The sequence below is a fragment of the Rhinatrema bivittatum genome, chromosome 1 (genome assembly GCF_901001135.1).
Source record: "Rhinatrema bivittatum chromosome 1, aRhiBiv1.1, whole genome shotgun sequence".
NCBI classification, from domain to species: Eukaryota; Metazoa; Chordata; class Amphibia; order Gymnophiona; family Rhinatrematidae; genus Rhinatrema; species Rhinatrema bivittatum.
The window spans coordinates 427075609-427101666 of NC_042615.1; the positions used below are offsets into that span (position 1 = coordinate 427075609).

Genomic DNA, 26058 nt, shown 5'->3' on the forward strand with positions numbered 1-26058 from the left:
CACCCCTTTGCCCCATACTCTTACCCACCCTTGTTTTTATTTTTTTGTTTTGTTTTTTTTTTTTTTTGGAAATAGCAGCCCTCCATCCTTCCGCTCCGTGAAGGTGGAACACCAACTACTGGCCACTGGCATCCCGCTCCGTGAATGCCTCTGTGGCTACTGCCGCTCCGTGCAGTGTTTGAATGCCGCTGTGGCTACTGCCGCTCCGTGCAGTGTTTGAATGTCTCCACTTTATTCACGCCCTCTAGACTTGATGGATCCACAGTGTTTATCCCACGCCCCTTTGAAGTCGTTCACAGTTTTAGACTTCACCACGTCCTCCGGAAGGGCATTCCAGGCATCCACCACCCTTTCCGTGAAGAAATACTTCCTGACATTGGTTCTTAGTCTTCCTCCCTGGAGCCTCAGCTCGTGACTTCTGGTTCTGCTGATTTTTTTCTGATGGAAAAGGTTTGTTGATGTCTTTGGATCATTAAAGTTTTTCAAGTATCTGAAAGTCTGAATCATATCACCCCTGCTCCTCCTTTCCTCCAGGGAGTACATATTTAGATTCTTCAATCTCTCCTCGTATGTCATCCTATGAAGACCCTCCACCTTCCTGGTCGTCCTTCTCTGAACCGCTTCCATCTTGTCCTTGTCTCTTTGTAGATACGGTCTCCAGAACTGAACACAGTACTCCAGTTACGGTCTCCAGAACTGAACACAGTACTCCAGTACTTTCGGTCTGGCGACGGCACCCAGGGTGTTCACCAAGGTGATGGTAGTTGTGGCAGCGGCCCTGCGAAGGAAGGGCATACTGGTGCATCCCTACCTGGACGAGTGGCTTTACAGGGCGGCGGTTCAGAGGGTGCTACAGAGGTTCAGCTCATTAGGGTTGGGTGGTCAATCCCAACAAGAGTCATCTGGTTCCTTCCCAGTCCTTGGAGTTTCTGGATGCTCAGTCGACACAATCTTGGGAAAGGATTTTCTTACCGAAGAGAGACTGTCCATGCTTCTCGCTCAGGTGGAGTCCTTGCGATCCAGGCCTCATCCCAGGGTCTGGGATTATTTACAGGTCCTGGGTTCGATGGCTTCCACTCTCAATCTGGTACCATGGGCCTTTGCGCATATGTGTCCTGTTCAGTCAGCCTTGCTCTTCCGGTGGAATCCACTCTCCGAGCAGTTTCATCTTCTCTTACCACTGACTGGCTCAGCGTGTTCCAGTCTTCTTTGGTGGCTTTGTCTGGAAAATTTGCGTCGGGGGTGGATTTGGAAATTCCCTCCTTGGATAGTGGTGACCACCGATGCCAGCCTCTCTGGGTGGGGAGCAGTTTGTTAAGGGTCGGCAGTGCAAGGCCAATGGACAAAGACAGAATCCTCCTGGTCGATCAATCGGTTGGAAACCAGGGTGGTTCGGTTGGCGCTACAGGCCCTCCTTCCCTTAGTAGAGGGACGGTCAGTGAGGGTACTCTTCGACAATGCGATGACGGTGGCTTACATCAGGGAGGAACCAGGAGTCAGGAAGGAACCAGGAGTTGTCCAGTGGCAGGGGAAGCTCAGCTGTTGATCAGTTGGGCAGAGCAGCACCTCTACAGGATTGCGGCCTCTCACATTGCCGGGGTGGACAATGTGCAAGCCGATTTTCTAAGCAGTCACCAGTTGGACCCGGAGAAGTGGGAACTCTTGGACAAGGCCTTTCGTCTTCTGTGCAAGTGCTGGACCATTCCCTCCATGGATCTCATGGTGACGTACCGCAATGCCAAGGCTTCTCGATTCTTCAGTCGGCGATGAGAACCAGGAGTGGAAGGAGTAGATGCTTTGGTCCTTTCCTGGCCAGGGGACGTTCTGTTGTATGTCTTTCCGCCGTAGCCATTGGTCGGGAAAGTGCTGCGCCGCATCGAAGTTCATCCGGGCAAGGTGATTCTCATGGCTCCAGAGTGGCCGAGGCATCCATGGTTTGCAGACCTTCTGAATCTAGGAGTCGACGGTCCGTTGAGATTTCGACCGTCTCCGAATCTCCTGCTTCAGGGCCCCGTCTATTTCGGAGAGGTAGATCACATTTGTTTAGCGGCATGGCTTTTGAAAGGCAGAGGTTAAGGAGTAAGGGTTACCCGAATGTGGTTATTGCCGCGCTCTTACATTCCCGTAAAACTTCTACCTCCATGGCGTACGTTAGAGTTTGGGGAGTGTTTGAGTCCTGGTGTTTAGACCATGAAGTGCAGCCGTCCAGGGCTTCAATTTCAGATGTTCTGGATTTTTTACAGGCAGGTTTGACCAAGGGGTTGGCATTTAATTCCCTAAGAGTCCAGGTGGCGGCACTTGGCTGTTTTCGGGGTAAGGTGCAGGAGGTTGCGCTAGCCTCTCACCCGGATTTGGCTCATTTTCTGAGAGGGGCTAAGCATTTGCGTCCTCCGGTTCGGAGCTCCTGTCCCGCGTGGAAACTGAATTTGGTTCTCCGCGCCCTTTGTAATGCTCTTTTTGAGCCATTAAAATGAATGACCCTAAAGGATCTGACATTGAAGGTTGTTTTTCTTGTGGCTATTTCATCAGCAAGGCGGGTTTCCGAGATTCAAGCCTTATCTTGCAGGGAGCCTTTCTTACGGATTTCTGAAGCAGACATTTCTTCAAGAACGGTTCCCTCTTTTCTCCTGAAAGTGGCGTCCTCTTTTCATTTGAATCAGTCAGTGGAGCTCCCTTCTTTCGCGGGCCTGGAGTCTTCTACTCCAGAGTCTAGGGATTTACGGAAGTTGGATGTAAAGAGGGCATTATTATGTTACTTGGAGGTGATGAACAGTTTCCTTCTCTCAGACCATCTGTTTGTTCTATGGAGCGGACTCTGGAGGGGGTCATAAAGCTTCAAAGGCCACTATCGCCCGATGGCTAAAGGAAGCTATTGTTTCGGTATACCTTGTGCAGGGCCGCTCGATTCCGGTTGGTCTTAAAGCTCATTCTACTCTTATCGCAAGCGGCCTCGTGTGCGGAATGTCAACAGGTGTCGCCGCAAGAGATTTGTAGGGTGGCTACCTGGAAATCTATACATACTTTTGCGAGGCATTATCGTCTAGATGTCCGGGCACCAGAGCCTGGTTCCTTTGGGGCGAGCGTGCTCCGAGCGGGACTCTCTCAGTTCCACCCTGATTAGGGAAGCTTTGGTACATCCCAGGAGTCTGGATTGATCTGGGTACATACAGGGAAAGGAAAATTGGTTCTTACCTCCTAATTTTCGTTCCTGTAACACCACGGATCAGTCCAGAGTCCCGCCCATGGGAAAACGGAGAGTCTGCTCGGCCGGTAGTTAGTAATTTTTCTGCAAGCTGACCTAATGCCACCCTTTTCAGGGTAAGAGTTTATGGGCATGATTTGGTTCATTCAGTTACAAGTTTTTCATTTCCTCTGCTCTTCGGGGGGAGGATGTTTTATGTGGACATTATGGTTTAATCTTTTCTGCTTGGGTACAGCATAATACTGACAGACTCTAGATGGCACCTCAGGGGTACAGGTCGGAGTCTGTTAAAATTTCTCTGTCTCCATCTGCTGGAGGGGAGGCAAAACCCAGGAGTCTGGACTGATCCGTGGTACTACAGGAATGAAAGTTAGCAGGTAAGAACCAGTTTTCCTTTCCTTATCCTGCTGGACCAGTCCAGACAGAGACAGAGGATCACTGCTATAAGGAGTAGTGCAGATAAGGCTCGTGCTGATTGGGTGCAGCAGGATTATTTGGCTCCAGGCCTTCGGTCTTTGGACTTTTCCTGGTAGAGCAAATCCCAGTTCCTCTCCCAGGGAAGCAGTCTTCAGACTGCCTCCCCTGGTACAGCAGGACTTTTGGCTCCTAGGAAAACAACTTTATGAGGTGGATTCTCAAGTAAAAGAGGCCCCTGGATCAGACTCCCAGGGTTCCTCAGGGTGAACCCCTGGTAGAGCAGGTCCCGTTAAGTGGATCCCAAGGCTCTGCTCAGAGGTAGCTAGTGGGTTTAAGAGAAGAGAGGCAGGCAATGCAGCTCATCCAAAAGCGGTGGGGTTGTCCTCACGTCAGTTTGATGGCGACTCGGCTCAATGCAAAAGCTCCTCAGTTTTTCAGCCACAGGAGGGAGTGAAAAATAGGTTGCAAAGTAAATTGGAAACTGGTTACTTTAGTATACACAGGAACTAGGGAGACAAGATCCAGAGTCATATCTCCAGGTCAGGTCTGCTAGACTGGCTGAAGAGAAATGAAATTGAACGAAATTTATTTGGAAAGATCTTTTTGTGCTGACAACAACATATAGGGATAGATGATCAGGCTACCCGCATTCTGGAAACACCCCACAGGCTTTGCTGCTGTAATCAAAACAAAACTACTCAGATAATTTTTGCTTTCTTTAATTGCCATCTGAAAAGCACTCGCACAAATCTGCATCTGCTTTTTGTGTGGCTACTTCAAGTAAAAAAAAAAAATCTAAGTGTGTAGTTGGCTCCCCTGACTTAACCCCAATCCCAGGAATGCCTGCAAAAGTATGCGTGTTGTCGGATATAGAGGGAATCTATGATTAAGAGCCCAAGTGTATTGATGCATTGGGGCTGACAAGGCCAGGACTATGCAGTTAGAAATAAGGCTTTAAGTTCCTCTTTCTTTATAATTAAATAATGCGGAAACAGTTAAAGCTGGACATGTGGTAGAGGGCTATGAAGCAAACACATAGAAATAAGTAACTAGTTAGAACCAGTAGTTTACTTCTTAAAAAGACCATTAGGATTGCATAAGTTTAGTTGCACCTGTAATTAATGGATATTAATGAGCAAAGTATTGCAGTTCTTCTTTTTCTCAGCCAATCAGTGCGATGACACAGTTCCTCTTTTTCTAGAGATAAATAAAGAGAAATTAATTAATTAATAAGAGAGTACTGGAGCTGATATTTTATTGGATAATTCCCAATACCTTGCCTTATATGTAAGAAAGCAGAAGTAAGAAAGTATATTTAAGTCTGAATTGTAATTGCGAAGTCAGGCTTTGCTACCTGACTTTTTCCTGGCAGCGAGCCTCTGTGTTCAAACATCTTGAATAAAGGGAAGTGATTTGAACGCTATGAGGTGGACTGTCTGATTTGAATCTTTTTACAATTTTGTCGGGGAAACAGGAACCTTGCATCGTAACTCAGTTACGTTAGTGTTGACATATGCACATAACTTTTTACCTGCTGAGAGGACAGGCAAAAAAATCAATTTCCAAGAATAAAACAGTGTTTTACCTGTGAAAATGGCTTTCCTTATTGCCTTATGAAGCACTACAGAGCAATGTATGTGACATTGGTGGCTGATCTCTGTTTCCTCCCATCAGACTTATGTATAAGGATGCATTTGAATGTATGAGGAAACTCCGTGTCAACCTCAATTTCATTCACGATCACAACCCTAAGGTAAGAGTTTTTTGTTTTTCTTTGATCTTCCACCCATTCTGGAAAAGTACATGGATTCAGTGTGTGACTACTTTTACCTCCAAATCGTGTAACTGAATCCATTCTAGGAGATTTAGCTTCTTTTTCTTTTCAGAGTTTATTTCTGATATTTTTTTTCTTTACCATATGGTTGTAAATTGCTTTTCATTCTGCATAGATTTCACATGCTTGCCTTTTTTTTAGTAGAAATTGTATACAGCAAGATTTTCTTTTTTTTTTTGCTGCACTTTATTTCATCATTTACTTTTTATTGGCAATCAATTATACAATAGTTCAAGATTACAAAACCAATACTCTCTCATTAAAGGAATCATAGAGGTAACACAACAGTGTAACAATAGATGAACTACTCCCAAAAACCCACATGACATGAATCATCTCAGGTTTATCCCTAAAGTTGACATATTTTGAAGCCCCATAATCCGCACGCTCTCAGCCATCTTGCCTTTTCTACTGGGCTAGGATGCATCCAAAGATGCACCTTTCTGTTTTGCCAGAGTGCTTTTTTTTTTTCTTTGCATTGCATTACCAGTGCTAGCAGTTGTACCTAGAAACTTCTGTTTCTGATCATGGTGTTTCACGGTGGAGGGAATTTTCAAAGGAACTGCGTGTGTAAAGTAGCATATAACTGGGCAGATAGGTGCTCTAGAGGAATACATTGCCAGTAAGCAACATGGTGGCTATCTGGCTAAATTAATTTAGGAGAATTTGCATTTGCAGCCTGGCTGACTAACTTGTTACCAAAACTTAACCTAAAGGTGACTGGCTAAAATAGCTGGCTGCCTTAACCGCTTGGGTGGTTTTTTTTGAAAATTTACCCCCATATGCTTTACATACAAACTGTTACATAGAAATGCACATACTAAATCTGAATTTTATTTTAGGTATTTTTGGACAATGTGGAAGCATTTATAAAGCAGATTGACTCTGTGAACTACATCAATTTGTTTCTGACAGAGCTGAAGTAGGTATAAATTTTCAATTGGAAATACACACAGTAATGTGTCATTTGCCCATGACCAGAGAGGCGGATATCTGTAGGAAAATGAATTCTGAATCACTATAAAAATGATTTTCTCTGCAGTGGGTCTCTCTGCCTCAGATTTCCTCACTACTGTGAAAGTTTGCAGTGGTCTTGGCATTGTTTCGGGGATGCATACTGATCTGCCAGTATCAACCTGTTGATAGCTGCTTTTCTTTTTTCCAATCCGTCTCCTGACTTTTATGTCAGTCAGAACCATGATATGGTTGGATTATGTTGGGAAGGGGTGATAAAAACAAAGAGGAGGACAGAGCTTCTTTTCTGTGCTGGTGGAACTGGAGATTTTGCTCTTAATTAAGCAGTGCTATACTATTTTGAGACTTAACATTAATAACAGGCAAGTATGGAGACAGAGAAGAAAAGCTTTACTGACATTGCTACTTACCAGTGTGCCACCTGCAGTCCCTCAGTATTTCTCTGTTTCCAGCAGATGGTAGAGGTATAAATCCTGCAGTCAGATGATGATGATGGATTTTGACGCCCAGGAGTGCTAAGGTCTACAAAGACTATCCTCCTGGTCAAGTATAGGTGAGCAGGGGGGTGGTGGCCCTTGGTGTGCTTCTCCTGGAGAGAGATCTGAAGTCCAGTGGTTCCAGTTGTTACAATTCCCGGTCTCAAGAAGCCTGTCCCTACCTCTCAGCACCGGGCCTGGACCGTGGCCCTCCTCGCTCTGGCCGTGCCTGCCGCTGCCGGCGCAGTCCTGCCACTTCCTGCCTTCCCGGCTTGGCCCTGGACTGCTCCTCACCTCCCCCTCCACAGCGGAGGGGTGCCGCCGCCTCTACCTCCGCATGGGCCGCCTCCCAGCTACGGCTAAGGAATGACACCATGCCGCCTTGCTCAGTCTCTGCTCCTAGGAGCGCATGTGTGCTGCCAGTCAGAATTTAAAGGGGCCGTGGCGGGAAATGTTCCCCCGGCCCCTAGTGATGACGTTACCAGCCCTGGATATATAAGGCAAACTCTGACAGTCAGAGCTTGCCTTGGCAGCGAGTCTCCTCGCTCTCGATTGCTCGAGTTCCTGAGTTGCTGTTCCAGTTCCTGCGCTCCTGTTTCTCCTGCCTACCTCTGGACCAGACTTGACCACGCGTTCTGCTGCCTGCCTCTGGACCGGACCTGACTACGCCTCGTGCCTCTGTCATCCTGGGCCAGTCTGGCCACGCTCTCCGCCTCTCGCCTGGCCCACTGAACTGGATCTGATACTGCTCCTGGCTTTGGCCTCAGACCTCTCTCCTGGTTGCCACCATGCTCCCTCATCAACTCCCTGGGATCATCCATGCAGAGGCCCACCTAAAACCAGCCGGCCCCGGTACCCAAGGGCTCAACCTGCGGGGAACGTGGGCTGGTAGTGTCGAAGCTCCAGCTGGCCTCTGCTTCCCATCCGGCCTCGCCACCCAACGATGGGGACCTGTGGGGGATTTCTCCCGCAGGTGGCACCAACACCACCTCGGACCAAGAGTCCACGAATGTAACACCAGTTCCCTCAGTTCTCTCCCTTTCCTCCCTTCTATGGTGCGCTCTGCTGTAGCTCCTCAGATCAGCTGGCAGGGAAGTATTTTATTTATTTCGTTTTAATTGTAAATTTAAAAAAATGAAAAAAAAGAAAGTTTATTAGAATTGTCAGCTTGGCTGGAATAGAGAATGTGAGGACACTGGCTGTCTCTCAATGCGGGTTGATGGCTAGTAAGTGTCGGCTAGGAGAGATGGAGAGTGTGTCTGTCGCCTCAGGGCTAGTGAGGTCCACATCATAGTCTGCGCTTTTGCTAACTGCAGACAATTAAAGCATGCGGCGCCATGCTACTTGCACCTGCTGAGAGCGGGTAGAGGAATCCCGCTGTGCCATTCTGAATGTCTCTGTGCCGCGCAAGGAAGTTAGTCTGTCAAAGCCATTGTGATTGCCCCCACTAGGAGTGGGAAGGAGTCCTGTGGTGACATGGCAAATGTTCTCACTCAGCAAAACTGGTCACATTGCTGGGGTGGAAAATGTTCAAGCAGACTTTTTCATTCGGCAGAGTCTAGATCCCGGAGAATGGTAGCTGGCAGAGGAAACCGATTCTCATTCAGGACAGATGTGGGTATCCCATATGGATTTGGTGGCAGCAAGACAGAACGCACATGCACCCAGATTTTTCAGCTGCAGGTGGGAGTACGGAGCAGAAGGACTAGATGCTCTGGTCTTGCCGTGGCCACTGGGGATTCTTCTGTAAATGTTCCCTCCATGGCCCTTGGTGGGCAGAGTGTGTAGGCGAATAGAGAGACATATGGGTGACGTGATTCTCATGGCTCTGGAGTGGCCATGACATCCGTCGTTTGAGACAGAAGGGTTATTCCAAGGATGGTGTTGCCATTTTACTGCAAGCTAGACATCCATCTACATCCTTGACATATATTAGAATGTGGAGAGTATTCAAGACATGGTGTCTGCAGCAGGATGTAAAGCCAACCCAGGCGTCGGTCTCATATATTCTGACATTTTGCAAGGAGGTCTGATGAAGGGGTCTGGCTTTTTAATTCTCTTCGTGTGCAGATGGAAGCCTTGGGCTGTCTCCAAGGTAAGCTGCAAGGAGATTTTCTGGCTTCACATCCGGACATGGTTCTATGGCCTCCGGTGAAAGGTTTGTGCCCCTCGTGGAACCTTAATCTGGTTCTGCAGGTACTTTGAGGAGCTCCGTTTGAACCCTTGAAGAGGGTGAATCTAAAAGATCTGACCCTGAAGGTGGTCTTTTTGGTGGCTATTTATTCTCAGAAGGATTTCAGAATTTCAGGCGTTATCATGTAGGGATCCCTTTCTGCAGATTTCGGAGGAAGGCATATTGTTATGCATGGTGCCTTCCTTTCTGCTGAAAGTTGTCTACCTTTCATATCAGACAGACAGTGGAATTTCTTGCTTTTCCAAACTTGATGCTTTTGAGTTTGTGGCTCTACTTGGCTTGGGTACAGGTCAATACTGAGGGACTGCAGGAGGTACACTGTTATATATCAGTGAGTGAAAGGTTTTTATTCTCTGCCTCCATCTGCTGGTAGGGATGCAAAAGCCACTTGTCTGGACTGATCTGTGGTATTCCAGGAACGAAAATTAGCAGGTAAGAACCAATTTTCCTTTACTACCTTAAGAAGCTTGCTGGGTAGACTGGATGGACCATTTGATCTTTTTCTGCTGTCATTACTATGTTACAGTTCTGGTCGCCACATCTCCAAAAAGATATAGCTGAAATGGAAAAAGTACAGAGAAGGGCAATCAAAATGATAAAGGGGATGGAATGGTTCCCTTATAAGGAAACACTAAAGAGGTTAGGGCTCTTCAGCTTGGAGGAGAGATGGCTGAGTGAGGATATGATAGATGTCTATAAAATCATGAGTGGATTAGAACAGGGAAATGCATATTGCTTGTTTACTCTTTCAAATCATACAAAGACTAAGGGACTCTCCATGAAGTTACTAGCTAGCATATTTAAAACAAATTGGGGAAAATATATTTTTATTCATTGCACAATAAGCTCTGGAATTCATTGCCAGAGGATGTGGTCAAGTCATTTATCTAGCTGGGTTTAAAAAAATGTTTGGTCAGGTTCCTGGAGGAAATGTCCATAAACCATTATTAACCAGTTGGACTTGGGGGGGGGGGGGGGAGAACCATTCCTTATTCCTTATTCTATTATTTCGGTTCCTGCCCAGGTACCTGTGACCTGGATTGGCTACTTTTGGAAACAGGATTCTAGGCTTGATGGACCCTGGTCTGACCCAGTATGGCAATTCTTATGTTCTTAAAACTACAAAAAAAGAGGAGAATGCTTCCTATGACAATAAAACCTGTAAGTTTAGTTAAATCAAACTGAACTGCCTAGCCGTCATCCACTGGTGCTGATACTCCACAACTCTCTGACCCCTACAGTCTAAGAAACATGAAGTTGTGAAGACTCAAAGTAAACATAGCAAACATAACCCAGAACTAAAATACATTTACAAAAAAATCTAATAAATATTTTGGTGCCCAAGGAAACCTCTTTGTGCGCACCTCCAGAAATTTCGGCCTTTGTGTTTGGGTGGCCTTAAATATATCAGGAAAATATCCATATTCTGAGGCCATGAAATACTTGTTGCTTCCTAAAAATAAGTGTCATGGTTTTGCCTGTTATACAGGCTCTCCATGCCAAGGTTCGGCCTCTGTACAGTTTTCCCTCCACCAGGAGTCCTCAATGAACCTTGCCTATAGCTTTGCCAGTACCTCGAGACCCCCTCATTCAGTCACCTTGACTCCCTGACTTGTCTTCCTTGTTCTCCCAGGCCTCCTGTCTTGTCTTGTGGCCTATCCAGGCTTTCTGCCTTGCTCAATGGCCTCTCTTGGCCTCCTGCTTCAACCTGGGGGGCCTCCCAGCAGCTTGCCTTGCTCTCAGGCTTCTCAGGCCTCCTTGCCATTGCTCTTTGGGCCTCTTTGCCTCTCTGCCTTGCCTTATGGCCTCCTGACTTGCTAGGTTCTCATATCCAGCCTTGTGCCCTGTTGGGCTTCCCTGTTCATTGTTGCCTGTTCTGTCTAGTCCAGCCCTGGCCCTTAGTCTAGTCCTATCCAATCTTTGTTCTGTTTTGTGCCACCCTGTCCAGTTCCTTGTCTGTTTCCCAGTCCTTGCCCTTTTCCCTGTTCAGCTTGTACACTGTATCCAGTTCCCAGGCTGAGCCATATCCAGTCCTAGCCCCTGCATATTACCCAGTCCTCAGTTCCAGCCTGTGTCTACCCAGCCTGTCCAGCCTCGTCCAACCTGCTCTGGTATCCAGTCCTCAACTTCCAGCCTGTGTCTGACCACAGATCCTGCCTCGTCCAGCCTGCCCTGCCTTATTCAGCTTGACTCACCATGATGTTCTACTGAAGGAGTCAAGCCACACCAGCACCCAGAACCCAAGGACTCAACCTGTGGGGGGAGGGGGCTGGCTAGGCAGAAGATAAACCCAAGCCTTGTCCTGTACTCCAGCCCTACTCCTGCAGGGATGCACCTAGAGTCCAGCCTGCATCCGCATAACAATAAGGCTCAAAGCAGAGTCACGGTCTTCACCAACAATGTGGCATGTTTTGACACTTTGGGGGGAGGAGGGGGTCCATTTTCAGCCTCTCTCCAGTTGAGCAAGTTAGCCAGCCAAACTTATCTAGCTAATTTAGTTGAGATATTCAATGGTGCAGCTGCTCCACTGAATTTTCCTGGCTGTCTAATAGTTAGCTTGGATAAGTTTAGCTAGCTAACTTTAGACCATTTAAATAGCAAATCTAATTATCCAGCTAACTTAGATGGATAAGGCTGAATATCAGCACTTATCTGGCTAAGTAGCTTCTCCCCGGAATGTCCCTGTCCCACCTCCTCACTTATCCAGGTATCTTTTTTTCCAGGTAGAGTTATCTGAATAAGTGTCGGATGCTGAACGCAGCCAAATATTGAAACTGCACCACTTAACTGGATAAGTCCAAACATATCTGGCTAAGTGGTGCTGGCCTCTCTTCTTTTGATCCTTTTCTGATCTCCATTAACTCCAAAGTGTCAATGGATAGATGTCTTCCTTATGCACACCTGCCTTGATTTTCTACCCTTCTCCTAGATGGCAAAATGGCAGCTTTACTGAGAGGAGGAATAGCCTTGCCTGAGATTCACAAAATTTCACTGAGATATTGCTTAAACAGTTGAGCCAGAGATATCAAGGAAACAACTGGAAAATGTGAAACTCTCTAGTTCAAAGCGCTGGTCAAATTTTCCAAGTTCTCTAATTTCTGATGTCCTAAGTTTTTGATGAGTGTACGATATATAAAAAAAGTTGGAAATAGGTTTTTACCTCAGACCAGGGTACCCTATTTTGAAACCAATTGCTGGGTGCACTGCCCAATAACCTTAATCTCTTCCCGGTGGTCTGCTAAACTTCTCTCTTGTGCCTGAGAGCGAGATTAATTTCTAACATCAAAACAAAGTTTTGTACCAGAACAGCTAGAACTGGCCAACTAGCCTCAAGAGTCACTGTGGCAGGCTTAACCAGAGATGGTCTGGAACTCAGACTTGATAGTGCAGCCTCTAATGAAAAATTGGTAGTCACATTCTCCCCTGTTCCAGGGGCTAAACACCGTCTAGAGTCAACAGATCATCCAATATGCAGCCTCTAATGAAAAATTGGTAGTCACATTCTCCCCTGTTCCAGGGGCTAAACACCGTCTAGAGTCAACAGATCGTCCAATATCTCCTCTGCCTCCTGAGTCAACCCAAGCAGTGCCACACTCTGCACCAAACTTGCAGCTCCGTTTCTCCCTGACTCCTTACCACATCCCCTTCAGTTTGCGCTTACTTCCTGCCACTCCTGGACCTAGAAGAGAAGCATGCATCGCTGCTGGTATCATCACGAGCAAGAGCTGGAGGCAATACTCGCTCATCCAGGCTCAACGAGATCTAAGTTTCCAGTGAAGAGCTGCTACACTGCCAGCCCCCGCAATGACCTTCCACCCTACTGCACAGGACTCAAGTGCAGCATGAAACCCGGTAATCAGAGGTTGCTATGGAGATGTTCCCGGGCGGCCTGAGGGAAGTCCCCTCGCTCTCCTCTTGCATTTAACCATCGAAAAGAGTAAGAAGGCAAAATTTGGGCAGGGTCCGCAATAGAGCTTGGTGTTATGTGTCCTCTCCTCAGGCCGCCATATTGAATCCCTCTGTGGAAGATATTTCAATCAAAAAAAATTGTCATTGGAATGTCATTAAAAGTAAATGTTTAGCCTCTGCTTCCTTTTGGAGGCATTTCTCATTAGTGCAAACTGGCCCCCTTTACCCTGTTCAGCTACTGATGATAAATGCTCTGCATCCTTCTGTTCTGAATCAAACTGTTGACTTTATCCCATTTATTAGACTTGATTGAGATGATCAATAACTAAAAGAGAGGTGGCCTTGTGTTGCTGCGATGCAATCCCGAGAAGAAGCAGAACGGGCATCGGGAATGCCTTCCTGTCATGGTCCACAAATGATAGTTTTTTGCTTTGTGTGTTTTTTTGGCCAGTAGTTTCTCCTTTCTCTTCCATTCGGCTCCGTCAGAATTAGTGCTAAGATCCTGGTGCTATGAGCTACCCGGGGATGTTTCCTTTATTTTAATAGACACCCCCCCCCCCACACACACACACACACAGACATACAGACACTTTTCCCAGTCTGGTCAATGCAGCAGTGGTCGTGAGGCCGGGAGCCAGGCATCAGGCGGTCTTCCAGAAACTCTAAATTTAGCCATAGGGTGTCACCCCCCCCCTCCCCACCCAGACTTTGTGAACGCTGCTGCCGAAGCGTCCCCTGCCCCAGCAGACCCAGGGTGCAGAAAACCCAATCCAGGGATTGCACTGGGGGCCCTCCCATGGAAGTACACAGCCTGCTGGCTCAGCCTGAGCGATAGTCTTTTGGGGGATTTCAAGTCAGAAAAATGGGGGGGTTTAATGCACTGTCCTCCACAGCATTGTGCTTATAATAGTAAGTCATATGATCAAACTATAGACAAGTGGGAATCATATGTTAGAATCATTAGAATTCAAGAGCTGTAATCAGCCCAGTTCTTAGTATATTCCACTGTAATGTACAAGTGAGCATGCACGTGAGATTTAGTATCCTAAAGTATTTGTTTGTTCTTAGAGAAGACGATGTCACAAAGACCATGTACCCTTCAGCTACTGGCAACACTCAGCCACCAGTGATTCCTGAGGATAAAAAAGTGGATTGCATTTGTGATGCAATGAGAGCAGCGCTGGAAAAAATTAATTCTCACAAGTATGTGTGTATTTGTGTCATTTTCTTAAATTTTTATTTAGTAAAAATTGAAGCGAGAAAAAAATAGAAAAACAGCGGGTTAGAGCAGCGATGCTTAGTTTAAGGATGGGGGTTGCAGGTGGCTCATTGGTACCTTTATGGTGCAGCATTGTACCCCACTGGGTATATCGAGTGGTATAGAGCAGAATGGAGCTGTCTCTTTCAAACTATAGGCTTAAAACAAGATGATGCGGGAATGAGGCTCTCTGAAGCTTGGTTCAGTACTACAGTGACTTGCCAAGTGATGCAGGTTCCATGCACCTACTTGGAATTGAGCTTCATGCCCGGGAACCCAGAAGGTCATGGTATGCATCCTTCAGTCTCTGGTAGTGATCCAGGTTAAGGTAAAAAGTCACGCTGCTTGTCAAAGCAGGTTTACTGCTTTTCACCTGGGAGCTCTGATGTTATTAACAATACTATACTTGGAAAAGGAGAAACGATATTTGCATTGAGTTCAGCCTTCTCCAGGAGCTCACAGGCAAAGAGAAGTATATATGCCATGCCAGGTGACAGGTAAACTGGACGTTTTGCCCATAACTAGCTTTCTTGATGTCAGATCAGTATATCTGAAAGGCATCATAGTTCATTAGGAAAACTAAAATGATTAAAACCATTTAGTGATGTAATTCTTTTCCCTAATTCACTTTTGGATCCAGTGAGGCCAATGCTCAGCACTGCTTAGCTGGATAAGTAGGGACTTATCTGGCTAAGGGGCGGTGGATGAATATCTGTCCTGTTCAGCAGCTGCCACTTATTTATTTGTTTGTTTTTATATACCGACGTTTGTAGGATACATCACATCGGTTTACAATAAATATGAAAATATACAATTCAAAAAGCTATAACAGTAAACATAAAATACAATATGTTCAAAATATCATGAGTACAGTTGAAATATATATTAAACTTCGGTTGTTGGTAGGTATACGACATTTGCTGTATGATAATGATTTTTTGACGATTGTACGGGCAATTATATTTCCTCATATCGATTACTGCAACAGTCTATACATTGGTTTACCCAAAGGTTTAATTCAATCGTTACAGCTTTTATTGAATTCAGCTGCAAGGTTGGTCTCTCATTCAAAGCGTTTTGATAGGATTTCGCCTGTTTTACGTAGACTTAAATGGTTACCAGTGAATGAACGTATAGTGTTCAAGATAGGCATGATAGTTTATAAGCTTCGTGTGTCAGACTCTGCTTTCTGGTTTAATGCATTGTTGCGAATATATAAACCCGTAAGATGTTAGAGATCATCTCAATTAAATCTGTTAGAGATTCCTTCAGTTCGTCATGCACAATTATTTAGTAATAGGGAGACTTCTTTCTCTATAGCAGCACCCATTCAATGGAATCTTATTCCTTTTGACCTTAGGTCTTTGGAAGATGTTAAAAAGTTCAAAACATCATTTAAAGAATTTCTGCTTTGCCGTGCGTATAATGTTCAATAATGCGTATGAATGAGTCTCAGTTTGTTCGATAAAGTGAATATAGATGTGCTATTAAGTGGAGATTCTCTTTTTGGAGAACATGTTATGATGTCTAAAAACTTTAATTATTGTTCATGGTACTTAGATATTATTATGACATGTAATTACCATTAACTTATGGTATTTTGCTATTTAGTTTCTGTGAAACCAAAGGTATTGTTTGTATTTTGTTAATTTTGTTTTTATTATGTATGTATATTATGTATATCGCCTAGGCCTTTCAGTGTTAGGCGATTAATAAATTTTAATAAATGAAAAAATGAAAATAATCAAGGATAAGTACTTAACCAGCTAAGTAGTTAGCCTGATCAGTGGTGGGCGGGATATGGTCCTTTCAGGGAGGAGCTAATTCTCTGGCTACCAGCCGGATAAGTAGTGATATTCAAACTTATCTGCTTAAGTTAACAGGGTAAGTGACACCTGCTCAATAGCTATTTTCTTTTGTGATAGTCAGCGGCATAACCATGCTGCTGAAAATCCCTTGTAAGTTTAACTGGATAAAGCTTATCCAGCTAACTTAGCCATTCATATTTGAATATCTACCCCAGTGTTTTTTTCTTGTTTATTTCAGGTACTGTTTATCCATTCTGACATGCCATGTGAAGAAAAGTATCCCAGAGCTAGAAGTTGCTCTGCAGAAGGTTCATGAGCTTAGAGGTACTCGACTGCTAATACTTCTGATGGTGATTTTTCTAGAGAGCAGTTTAGTATCTTTATTCATAGAGCAATATTCCCAAACACTTTGCAATTAGAATGAAAAATGGGCAGTCAAGTATTCCACCAGAGCTAGTAGAATAAAAGAGATTTACAATTTGAAGGTTTAAGGTAGGAAAGCAAGGTATAAGGAAGGAAATTTTCAGCTGGAATATAAAAATGGGAGGAAAGGTTTGTGAAACAGTGCGTGTGATGCCATTCATTTATGACAAAACTCTAGGTGCATGGAAAAAGAAATAAGAAAAATCAGTGTTAAACAGAGCACATATATAAGATAGGTACATAGATTACTTGTCCATTTCTGTACATGCTTTAATAGGATAAATGGTAAGATTAGAGTTATTCTGGAATGCCTTCCATCATGAGTCTGGAGCATAGACCAACTTCTGACTGACCTCCATTATGTATTCTCTATCTGTATGTATATTTTTATATATAGGTGTGAGAATATAAATATGTATATATTTATATAGATCTGATTTATTTTATTGCTTATATTGAGTACATTGTTTAAATCCTTTCATTACCTTTGTTGCAAGTATGTGTTTCTTTTCTCTGTCCCTTAACTCGTTCAGCATATGATATTTTCTTTCATCAATTAATGTCTTGCTTCCTGGGTATTCTGCAGCTTGTGTTGCATATGGGAAACATCTTTAGATATTTGACTGCTAAGCACATTCCTTGCATATAGGTCCTAGCAATCTGACATTGTATGAGATACCTATTTAGCATATGTTATCATCTGCAAACGTTTTATTTCGATAGCATTAAATAAACTTTCAGAAACTGCTGCATCCATCTTTTGCCTTGTGTTCTGATCTTCGGGCAGTGCTCTGGATTTGGAGAGCTTCTCCAGGCAATGAGATGCAATTGATTTCAGAGAAACTGGTATCATAGTACTGGCTGACAAGTTACAGCTAAAGACAGTGGCCTGAAACAGCTGCAATCAGAAACACAATCAATGACCATTAACCTATGATGGGATTATTTTCTGTCTGTGAACTGATTGTAATTGGGTAACTCATCCTTGGCATCAATGGATGTGGTTTCTCAGATTTTCATTTGTTTTCTAGAAGAGCCTCTCTAGGATCTTTGTAATAGCCCCTGCTTTCAGAAATGCGTCTCTTCAGCTGTTGCAGCTAATTTCAGTGCTCTCTAATGAATAGTCCATAACTGTCAACTCTAGAACTGCAACGTAATGAATGTAATGTTGTGTCTGAGAGGGCCTGCTTCATAAACAGCCAGAAAAGGGGAATTCCAGTGTATTTTGTGTTATAAGCTCATGGTCACCTTTTAACACCTTTATTAAATTGGAGGACAAGCAGCATAGTAGTTTTCCATTAGATAACATATACAAAATCGTTAGGCACTTTATTTCCACTAACAGTCACATTTTTATTCCTCAGAGACTGCGCCATCGGTTGGCGATGCTGTCAGTGCAGAAGAAGCTCTGAAGTACTTACTGTTCCTGGTCGATGTAAATGAGTTGTACGATCATTCTCTGGGGACGTATGATTTTGATCTGGTCGTCATGGTGGCAGAGAAGTCTCAGAAGGTCTGATTTGAGTTATTGATTTTCCTAGAAATATAAATTGGATAATTTGAAGTCAATTGTTTTTTTTTTTTGTATGAAATATTACTATAACTTTTGAGTGCTGCTGTCTATAACAAAGGAGGGTTTTTCTGTGGAAACCCAAGTGGTGCAGAACACAATGAAGATTACAAGGGCTGTTCTTTAGTGACCAGAAACAGCAGCTCTGTTGATCAAAATCAGAAAGGGAAAGGTTTTTAGGGTGAAAAATCAGCAATAGGAATGTGAATTTGCAAATTAAAATTTTGGAATGAGTAGGAACAGGAGTCTGGAATATGGACCACAAACTGGGATGTTTGAAGTCTGCTAGGAAGAGGAGGTTCAAGTCAGTCAGTACAGCCGACACACCCCTGAGCGGACCCGACACAAAGAAAATATTGTAATGGCATGTGCTGGGCTTTAATCTTTTCACCACCTTTAATTCTGTACAGTAAGACGACAGTAGCTCAGTGGCCTTATCTTTCCTGCCAGTGCATTTTATTTTTTTGCATGTTTTCTTATTCTCCTCATTCCCCTAAATTACGACTTTTTATTTATTTATTCTTTTGGTTTGGCAGTTTCCTCCTGCTCCTTTGAGCTTCCAGCCCAGTCGGAACCAGGGCTGGGCTCCAGTGCCAAGAGCCTTCAATAGCAATCACCCGGGGATTTTCCATACTGCTTTATATCTCCCCCTTCCTCCTCCAAACTTACTTTATCCGGTCACTGCAAACAACTGTCTTTGGCTGGGACCCATGCTCCTTCCAGAGCCCTGCAATCATGGCAACTAGGTTTTGCCACTGCACAGTGACTGTGACATCCCCTTACTCCTCCCAGGGGCTATGAAAGCGGCGTCCACAGTATCCTCAGCCTTGGCTGACCTGAAGAGCAGAAGACTCAACCCAGGAATCGAACCCAGGTCCCTCTGTACCCTCACTGAGCCATTGGGCTGGCCCCAGTCAAGACTGTTTTACTTACATTTTTTTTCCTGTTTAAAGAATATCACCACCACGCATTGAAGTCTGTCACTGCTCAATCCAGGACCTTATGAATTACTAGCCAAGAGCAAAGCACCTTTAGCAGTCATAAAAGCTTGGCACAGAAATAATGGAAAAACATACAGAGGCCAATATTGAAACAAACCTAAAATGGAGAATTTATGCTGCAGCATATCCAACGATAAAGTTATTCAAGGAAACATAACTGGCTATGTTTGAGTATCACTGGTTAGTTTTCAAAGTTATCCAGGTATGTATACCCAGATAACATTACTCCCCCCAAAAAAAGACTCTGGTGCAGGTCTGCTAGCCCAATTCTCCAACCCCCATCCAAGTAAGACACATGAAGCCGCTGTCAGCCAAGCCCCCCCTGCCCTCTTAACACTCCCCACCACCAAAATAAACAGCAGGCCTGTAGGCCCAAACCCTTACCCCCTGGCAAAATCACAGAATTCACATGTAAAAATGGTGCTAGCAGAAGCTCAGCTCCTGGCATGCTTATTTTATTCATTGATATTTGATATTACACTTTTTACCAAGAATGGCTTCAAAGTGGATTACAACGCTGGTTCCCTGTGCGTACCCGGATCAGTCCAGACTCCTAGGTTTATGCAATCCCTACCAGCAGATGGAGACAGAGACAGTTTCACCAACACTGCTTCATAATCCCTGGTGCCACCTACAGTTACTCAGTATTTCTCTGTCTCCAGCAGATGGTGGAGGTGCAAAAACCTGCAGTTCTGCAGTCTGGCGAATTCTTTTATTTTTGTGAGCCTTCCTCCCAGGGATTTTGGGTCCTGGGGATCCTTCCCTGTTTGGTCGAGGTAGATGAGCTGGAGGTCGGAGACCTTTTTGTACGCTCTCTCCGTTGATCCATGGGGTGTAAATCTGGCGGTCCAGATCCCTCCCCTTCATGAGGCTGCTTAGGCGGCTGTTGGCTAAGGGCAGCTGGGGTTTGGTTCCTCAGCTTGCCTCTCCTTCTTTGAACTTTTGGCTGTTTTTTGTTTTCACCGTCCTCTCCTTCTTTAAGTTTGGCTGATCTGAGCTGGACAGCTAGGTTTTCAGCCTTAGTGAGAGGCTGGTTATTGTCAATCTGATTAAAGTTGTTAAAAAAAAAATCAACAGGAGCAGTTTGCAAGGGTAAGGCTCCAGCTGACGGCTCTTCTCCCTTGGTGCAATTGTCGGCAGCGAGGGACGGTCTCTCTTCTCGTCTCCCGTTCATTGCAGTGCTTTGGGCTCGGCAGGGGGGCCTTGTCCCGCTGTCTACGTAATGGTCCGCAGCTCGGTGTACAATGCGTATGGCACGGTGATAGCGTATTTAAGCTGCCTAGGACTTTGTGTGGCATCCGTTTTAGGGGGAAAAGGACCTTTGGAACCCCCAGCAGCCGCGAAATGAAGGAAGCGGGGTGCCGACTCTCCCGAGATGGCTAATTCTATAAGAGAAAGGTTTGTACATGCCGGGCCTTTGGTCTCTATTAGTGCGGGAATGGTGGCTATTTTGAGTGCTCATGCGGCTTTACCCGCACTGACGGAGGGGGATTTTCCCCGAGACTTTCCCCAGTCCACCTGGGTTCCGTGGGGGGGGGAGGGGGGCATATGAGGAAGCTGGCTTAAATCTGCCTAATTCTGGGTGTGCTAGGGCTCAGGCCATGCACTTTCTAATGGCTCCTCTTTTTTGGCTGATTTTGTCCTGCTGCTTCATGAGACTTATTTGGTGCAGCAGGCAGGGCTGGGGTCCCAGTCTCAGTCAGGGCTTGGCTTCTAGACCTAATCTGTCCCATGATAACTGGCCTTCTGGGGTGCAGAGATTACTGGGTCCTGTTTGGGCTGGCTCTGTTGAGTCGCAGGAGGCTCCAGGAATTTGGGGGGGTGGTGTTGTAGGATATGGGTGCTGATCCAGATGCAGTCGGCATGGTTCTGGGGATGATCTGGAGGATATTCCGATTCTGAGTGGGAAAACCCCAAGATACTCCGCTTGTTCCAGAGGGAGGAATTAGGTCCTTTGATCCCTCAGGTTCTAGAGGAGCTTGGGCCAAAGGTCTCTCAGGAAGACTCGAACATGGAAGGAGCAGATCCGGTCCTGGATGGGCTTAGAGGTCTCCCAAGAGCTTTTCCCTATCATAAGTCTGTGAAAAAGATGAGGGATCGGGAGTGGGGAGCACATTTAAAACTAATCGGAGAAAGTTCTTTTTTACTCAACGCACAATTAAACTCTGGAATTTGTTGCCAGAGGATGTGGTTAAAGCAGTTAGTATAGCTGTGTTTAAAAAAGGATTGGATAAGTTCTTGGAGGAGAAGTCCATTACCTGCTATTAAGTTCACTTAGAGAATAGCCTCTGCCATTAGCAATGGTAACATGGAATAGACTTAGTTTTTGGGTACTTGCCAGGTTCTTATGGCCTGGATTGGCCACTGTTGGAAACAGGATGCTGGGCTTGATGGACCCTTGGTCTGACCCAGTATGGCATTTTCTTATGTTCTTATCCTTGCCTGAACAGACGTTGGAGCTTTTTTCTCTTCCAAAAGTGGATGCTGCGGTTTTGGCAGTCACAAAGAAGATGACTATCTTCCCTCAGTCACAAAGAAGATGACTATCTTCTTTGTGACTGCCTTCTTGTGACTATCTTCTTTGTGACTATCTTCTTTGTGACTATCTTCTTTGTGACTGCCGCGGCTTTGTGACTGCCTTCTTGTGACTGCCTTCTTGTGACTGCCTTCTTGTGACTGCCTTCTTGTGCTGCCTTCTTGTGACTGCCTTCTTGTGCCGCGGCTTTGTGACTGCCTTCTTGTGACTATCTTCTTGTGACTATCTTCTTTGTGACTATCTTCTTTGTGACTGCCGCGGCTTTGAAAGATGTTCAGGATCGGAAGCTGGCGATCTTTGGGCCGCCATCTGCTCCAGCTTCATGCAAAGAGCATGCCTATGCTGGGTACAACAGCTTCAGGATGGGCAGGCAAAGTTTGGTGACAAAGCGGTTAAGGCTGAGCACTTGGAAGCGTCAGTTGCGTATGTGGTGGATGCTTTGTATCATTTGGTGAGAACTTCTTCTTGTATTATGGGATCCACTTTGTCAACCAGGCGGATATTGTGGCTGTGTAACTGGTCGATGGATGTGTCGTTTAAATCCCAGTTGGGTTCGTTATCTTTTAAGGGACGTCTTTTGTTTGGGGAGGACCTGGAACACTTATTTTTATTTATTTATTTATTTGCTTGTATATACCGACATTCGTTGGCGTACATCACATCGGTTCACATCATAACAGCTGGAATAGTATGACTGGAGGTCGTACTATTTTTACATTGTAACATTTTAACATTGTAACATTTTTACTTTGTAACATCATAACATCTGGAATAGTATGACTGGAGGTTGTACTATTTTTACATTGTAACATTTAACATTGTAACATTTTTACATTGTAACATCATAACATCTGGAATAGTATGACTGGAGGTCATACTATTTTTACATTGTAACATTAAACTGTAATTGGTACTAAATATACATTGTAATGTTAATTTTAATTGCGAACTTTAAAACAAGTGGTAATAAACCTTGGAGAGTGAACATGTAACAAATATGACATTTAACAAGTATAACGATAGATGTTAAAGGATGGTTATTGGAGTGGAGAGTCTCACTATTGGGGGCCGTATGTACAATGTTTGCAATATAGAGTCTAAGATGCAAAGTCTACAGAGTGGGAAATTCTTGCTTTAGCTGCGAGAAGTAGGTATATGGGGGAGGGTGCTAGGGGGGCGTGGGGCGGAGAGGGAAGAGGGGGGGGGGTAGGGGATTAGGTTCTGTGTTGGTAGGCATTGTGGAATAGCCATGTTTACAATTTCTTTTTGAATGAGTGTATGGAGGGTTCCAGTCTGAGTTGGGAGGGAAGCTTGTTCCAGAGGGTGGGGCCAGCTACTGAGAAGCTACTTGATGAAATGGCTGGTTGAGAATAAGGTGCACAAGTTGCCGGAGGACAAGCCTAAGAGCAAGCAGTCTTTTCAGTCTTGTTTGCGGTTTCGGGAAGGCAGACGGTCTCGTCATGCAAGAGGAGCCCCAGCTTCACAGAAGCAGTTTACTCCTTGAGGTCAGTCCTGGGGGCAGTCCTTTCCAGGCAGTCGAAGGCCCTTCAGAGCTTCCACAGGAGGTGAGGCTATGGGGGCTAAATCCTCACAATGAGGCAAGGCCGGTCCACTCCATCATTCCCTGTGTAGGGGGTCGTCTAGCACGATTTTACGGGGAGTGGGCCAAGATCACACAGGATCAGTGGGTCTTCAGCATAACAAGAGACAGTTATACATTAGAATTTGCTCGTCCTGTTCGTGACCTGTTTCTGGTCTCCCCCTGTGGGTCATTAGTAAAGCATTGGGCAGTTTGGGAGACTTTAGACAGGTTGCAGAGATTAGGGGCTGTGGTTCCTCAGGGCGAACAGGGAAAAGGTCGATATTCCATTTACTTCGTGGTTCCAAAGAAAGAAGGCACTTTCCGCCAGATTTTGGACTTGTATCAGGTAAATGCGGCATTAAAGGTTCCGAGATTTCAAATGGAGACCTTGTGGTCGGTAAATGTGGTGGAGCGCAAACAGGAGTTCCTAGCTTCTTTGGACCTGACGGAGGTGTATCTGCATATCCCTTTTCGTCAGGATCACCAGCGTTTTCTGAGATTTATGGTACTGCATCAGCATTTCCAGTTTCAGGCTATCCCTTTTGGGCTAGCCACAGCACTACACACCTTCACCAAGGTAATGGTGGTGGTGGTGGTGGCGGCTCTACAGCACGAGGGGGTATTGGTACACCCTTATATAGATGATTGGCTCATCAGGACAAAGTCTGAGGATGATTGTTGCACCACGGTCTAGAAGGTGATTAATACTCTGGAATCTCTAGGCTGGGTGGTGAATTTGATAAAGACCACCTAATTCCATCTCAGACTCTCGACTATCTGGGAGCTTGGTTCGATATGATGAAAGGCATGGTGTTTCTGATGGAGGAGAGAGTGTATAAGTTACAGAGGTAAGTTCGGCGCTTGTTGATGTTGCAGGTGCCCAGATCCTGGGATTTTTTGCAGGCTTCAACGCTGGAATTGGTACCCTGGGCCTTTGTGCATATGCGACTGCTACAGAGAGCTCTGTTGGCACAGCGGAATCCGTTATTAGAGGAATTTCATCAGCTGGTACCTCTCAAGGGTTATCCACGGGACAGTCTGTCTTGGTGGGTGCTAACATCCAGACTAGTTCGTGGTGTCGATCTGGAGGTTCTGGATTTGGTAATTCTTCCTGCCGATGCCAGTCTTTCTGGTTGGGGAGCAGTATGCCAGCAACTGTCAGCCCAGGGCACTTGGCCACTGGAAGAATCCTTTGGTCTATCAATCGCTTAGAGACCAGGGCAGTGAGGTTACCGTTACTTGCCTTTCTGCCTTTAGTTTGAGGCCAGACATTGAGGATCTTGTTGGACAATGCAATAACCGTAGCATATAATCAGTCGTCAGGGAGGTACCAAGAGTTGAGCAGTGGCCCAGGAGGTGCAGGAGTTAATTCTTTGGGTGGAACAATACTTGGTCCAGATAGAGGCATCTCACAACGCAAGGGTCGAGAATGTTTAAGCAGACTTTATAAGTCTCAAGGTGCTGGATCTAGGGGAGTGGAAGTTGTCCGAGACAGTGATGCAGGTCATCCGAGAGAAGTGGGGCTGTCCCCCTGTAGATCTAATGGTAACTCGTCTCAATGCAAAGGCAGGTCATTTTTACAGCCACAGATGAGAGTACGTGGCCAAGGGAGTCAACACTCTGGTTCTGCCTTGGCCTCGGGGGGGGAGGGGGGTGCTACTTTATGTATTCCCTCCTTGGCCTCTGGTAAGCAAGGTTTTGCATCAGATAGAGAGACACCCAGGCGAAGTGGTGTTAATAGCCCCAGCGTGGCCAAGTCGGCCACTGTTCGCGGATCTGGTCAACTTGGCAGTGGACCGGACCATTACATTTCAGTCATCTCCTGCACCTTCTTTGTCAGGGCCCTATATTTTCAGACCAGGCTGATCGCTTTTGTCTAGCAGCTTGGTTTTTGAGAGGCAGCGTTTGAGACGGAAAGGGTACTCAGAGCGGTCATTGCTACGCTTCTTCAGGCTAGACCGAAGTCTACTTTATTGTCGAATGTCCAGGTCTGGAAAGTTTTTGAGACCTGGTGTTTAGATAAAGGAGTGCAGGCCTTAAGGTCTTCGGTATCTCAGATTTTATCTTTTCTGCAAGAGGGTTTAGTCAAGGGCCTAGCTTTCAATTCTCTCAGAATTCAGATACCGGCTCTTGCTTGTCTGCGAGGTAAACTTGATGGTTGCCCATTGTCTTCTCATTCTGATGTGGTTAGGTTTCTTTGGGGGGCTAAGAATTTGTGCCCTCCGGTGAGGAGAGTTTGTCCATCCTGGAATCTTAATCTCTCTTTCCGAGGTTTGTGTGAGGCACCTTTTGAACCTCTCCTCAGAGCGATGCTTAAGGATTTGACTCTAAAAGTAGATTTTCTAGTGGCCGTTTGTTCAGCAAGGAGAATCTCTGAGTTGCAAGCTTTATCTTGCCGTAATCCTTTCCTACAGATTTCGGACTCAGGAATGTCCTTGCAGACTGTGCCCTCATTTCTTAAGAATATAAGAACTTAAGAAATTGCCATGCTGGGCCAGACCAAGGGTCCATCAAGCCCAGCATCCTGTTTCCAACAGAGGCCAAACCAGGCCACAAGAACCTGGCAAGTACCCAAACACCAAGAAGATCCCATGCAACTGTTGCAATTAATAGCAGTGGCTATTCCCTAAGTCAACTTGATTAATAGCAGTTAATGGACTTCTCCTCCAAGAACTTATCCAAACCTTTTTTGAACCCAGCTACACTAACTGCACTAACCACATCCTCTGGCAACAAATTCCAGAGCTTAATTGTGCGTTGAGTGAAAAAGAATTTTCTCTGAATAGTCTTAAATGTGCTACTTGCTAACTTCATGGAATGCCCCCTAGTCCTTCTATTATCCAAAAGTGTAAATAACTGATTCACATCTATTC

At 45.3% G+C, this 26058-nt stretch overlaps 1 protein-coding gene and 1 long non-coding RNA gene across 4 annotated transcripts in view; one reads left to right on the forward strand and one right to left on the reverse strand.

Annotated features, from left to right (window-relative positions):
* Positions 1-26058, forward strand: part of ELP1 (elongator complex protein 1) — a 273772-nt gene that overhangs the window by 130459 nt on the left and 117255 nt on the right. For all 3 annotated transcript variants that reach the window (XM_029603978.1, XM_029603967.1, XM_029603987.1), the window contains 5 exons: positions 5294-5372; positions 6296-6375; positions 14076-14210; positions 16312-16397; positions 17861-18009. In XM_029603978.1, the coding sequence (XP_029459838.1) occupies positions 5294-5372; positions 6296-6375; positions 14076-14210; positions 16312-16397; positions 17861-18009 (529 nt within the window). The remainder of the gene's footprint in view (positions 1-5293; positions 5373-6295; positions 6376-14075; positions 14211-16311; positions 16398-17860; positions 18010-26058) is intronic.
* The window catches only part of LOC115092730, a 90439-nt gene continuing 69111 nt past the window's right edge, over positions 4731-26058 (reverse strand). Inside the window, exons 2-3 of the long non-coding RNA XR_003857059.1 lie at positions 17918-18033; positions 4731-4816 (exon numbers count right to left, since the gene is read on the reverse strand). This is a non-coding gene — a long non-coding RNA (uncharacterized LOC115092730). The remainder of the gene's footprint in view (positions 4817-17917; positions 18034-26058) is intronic.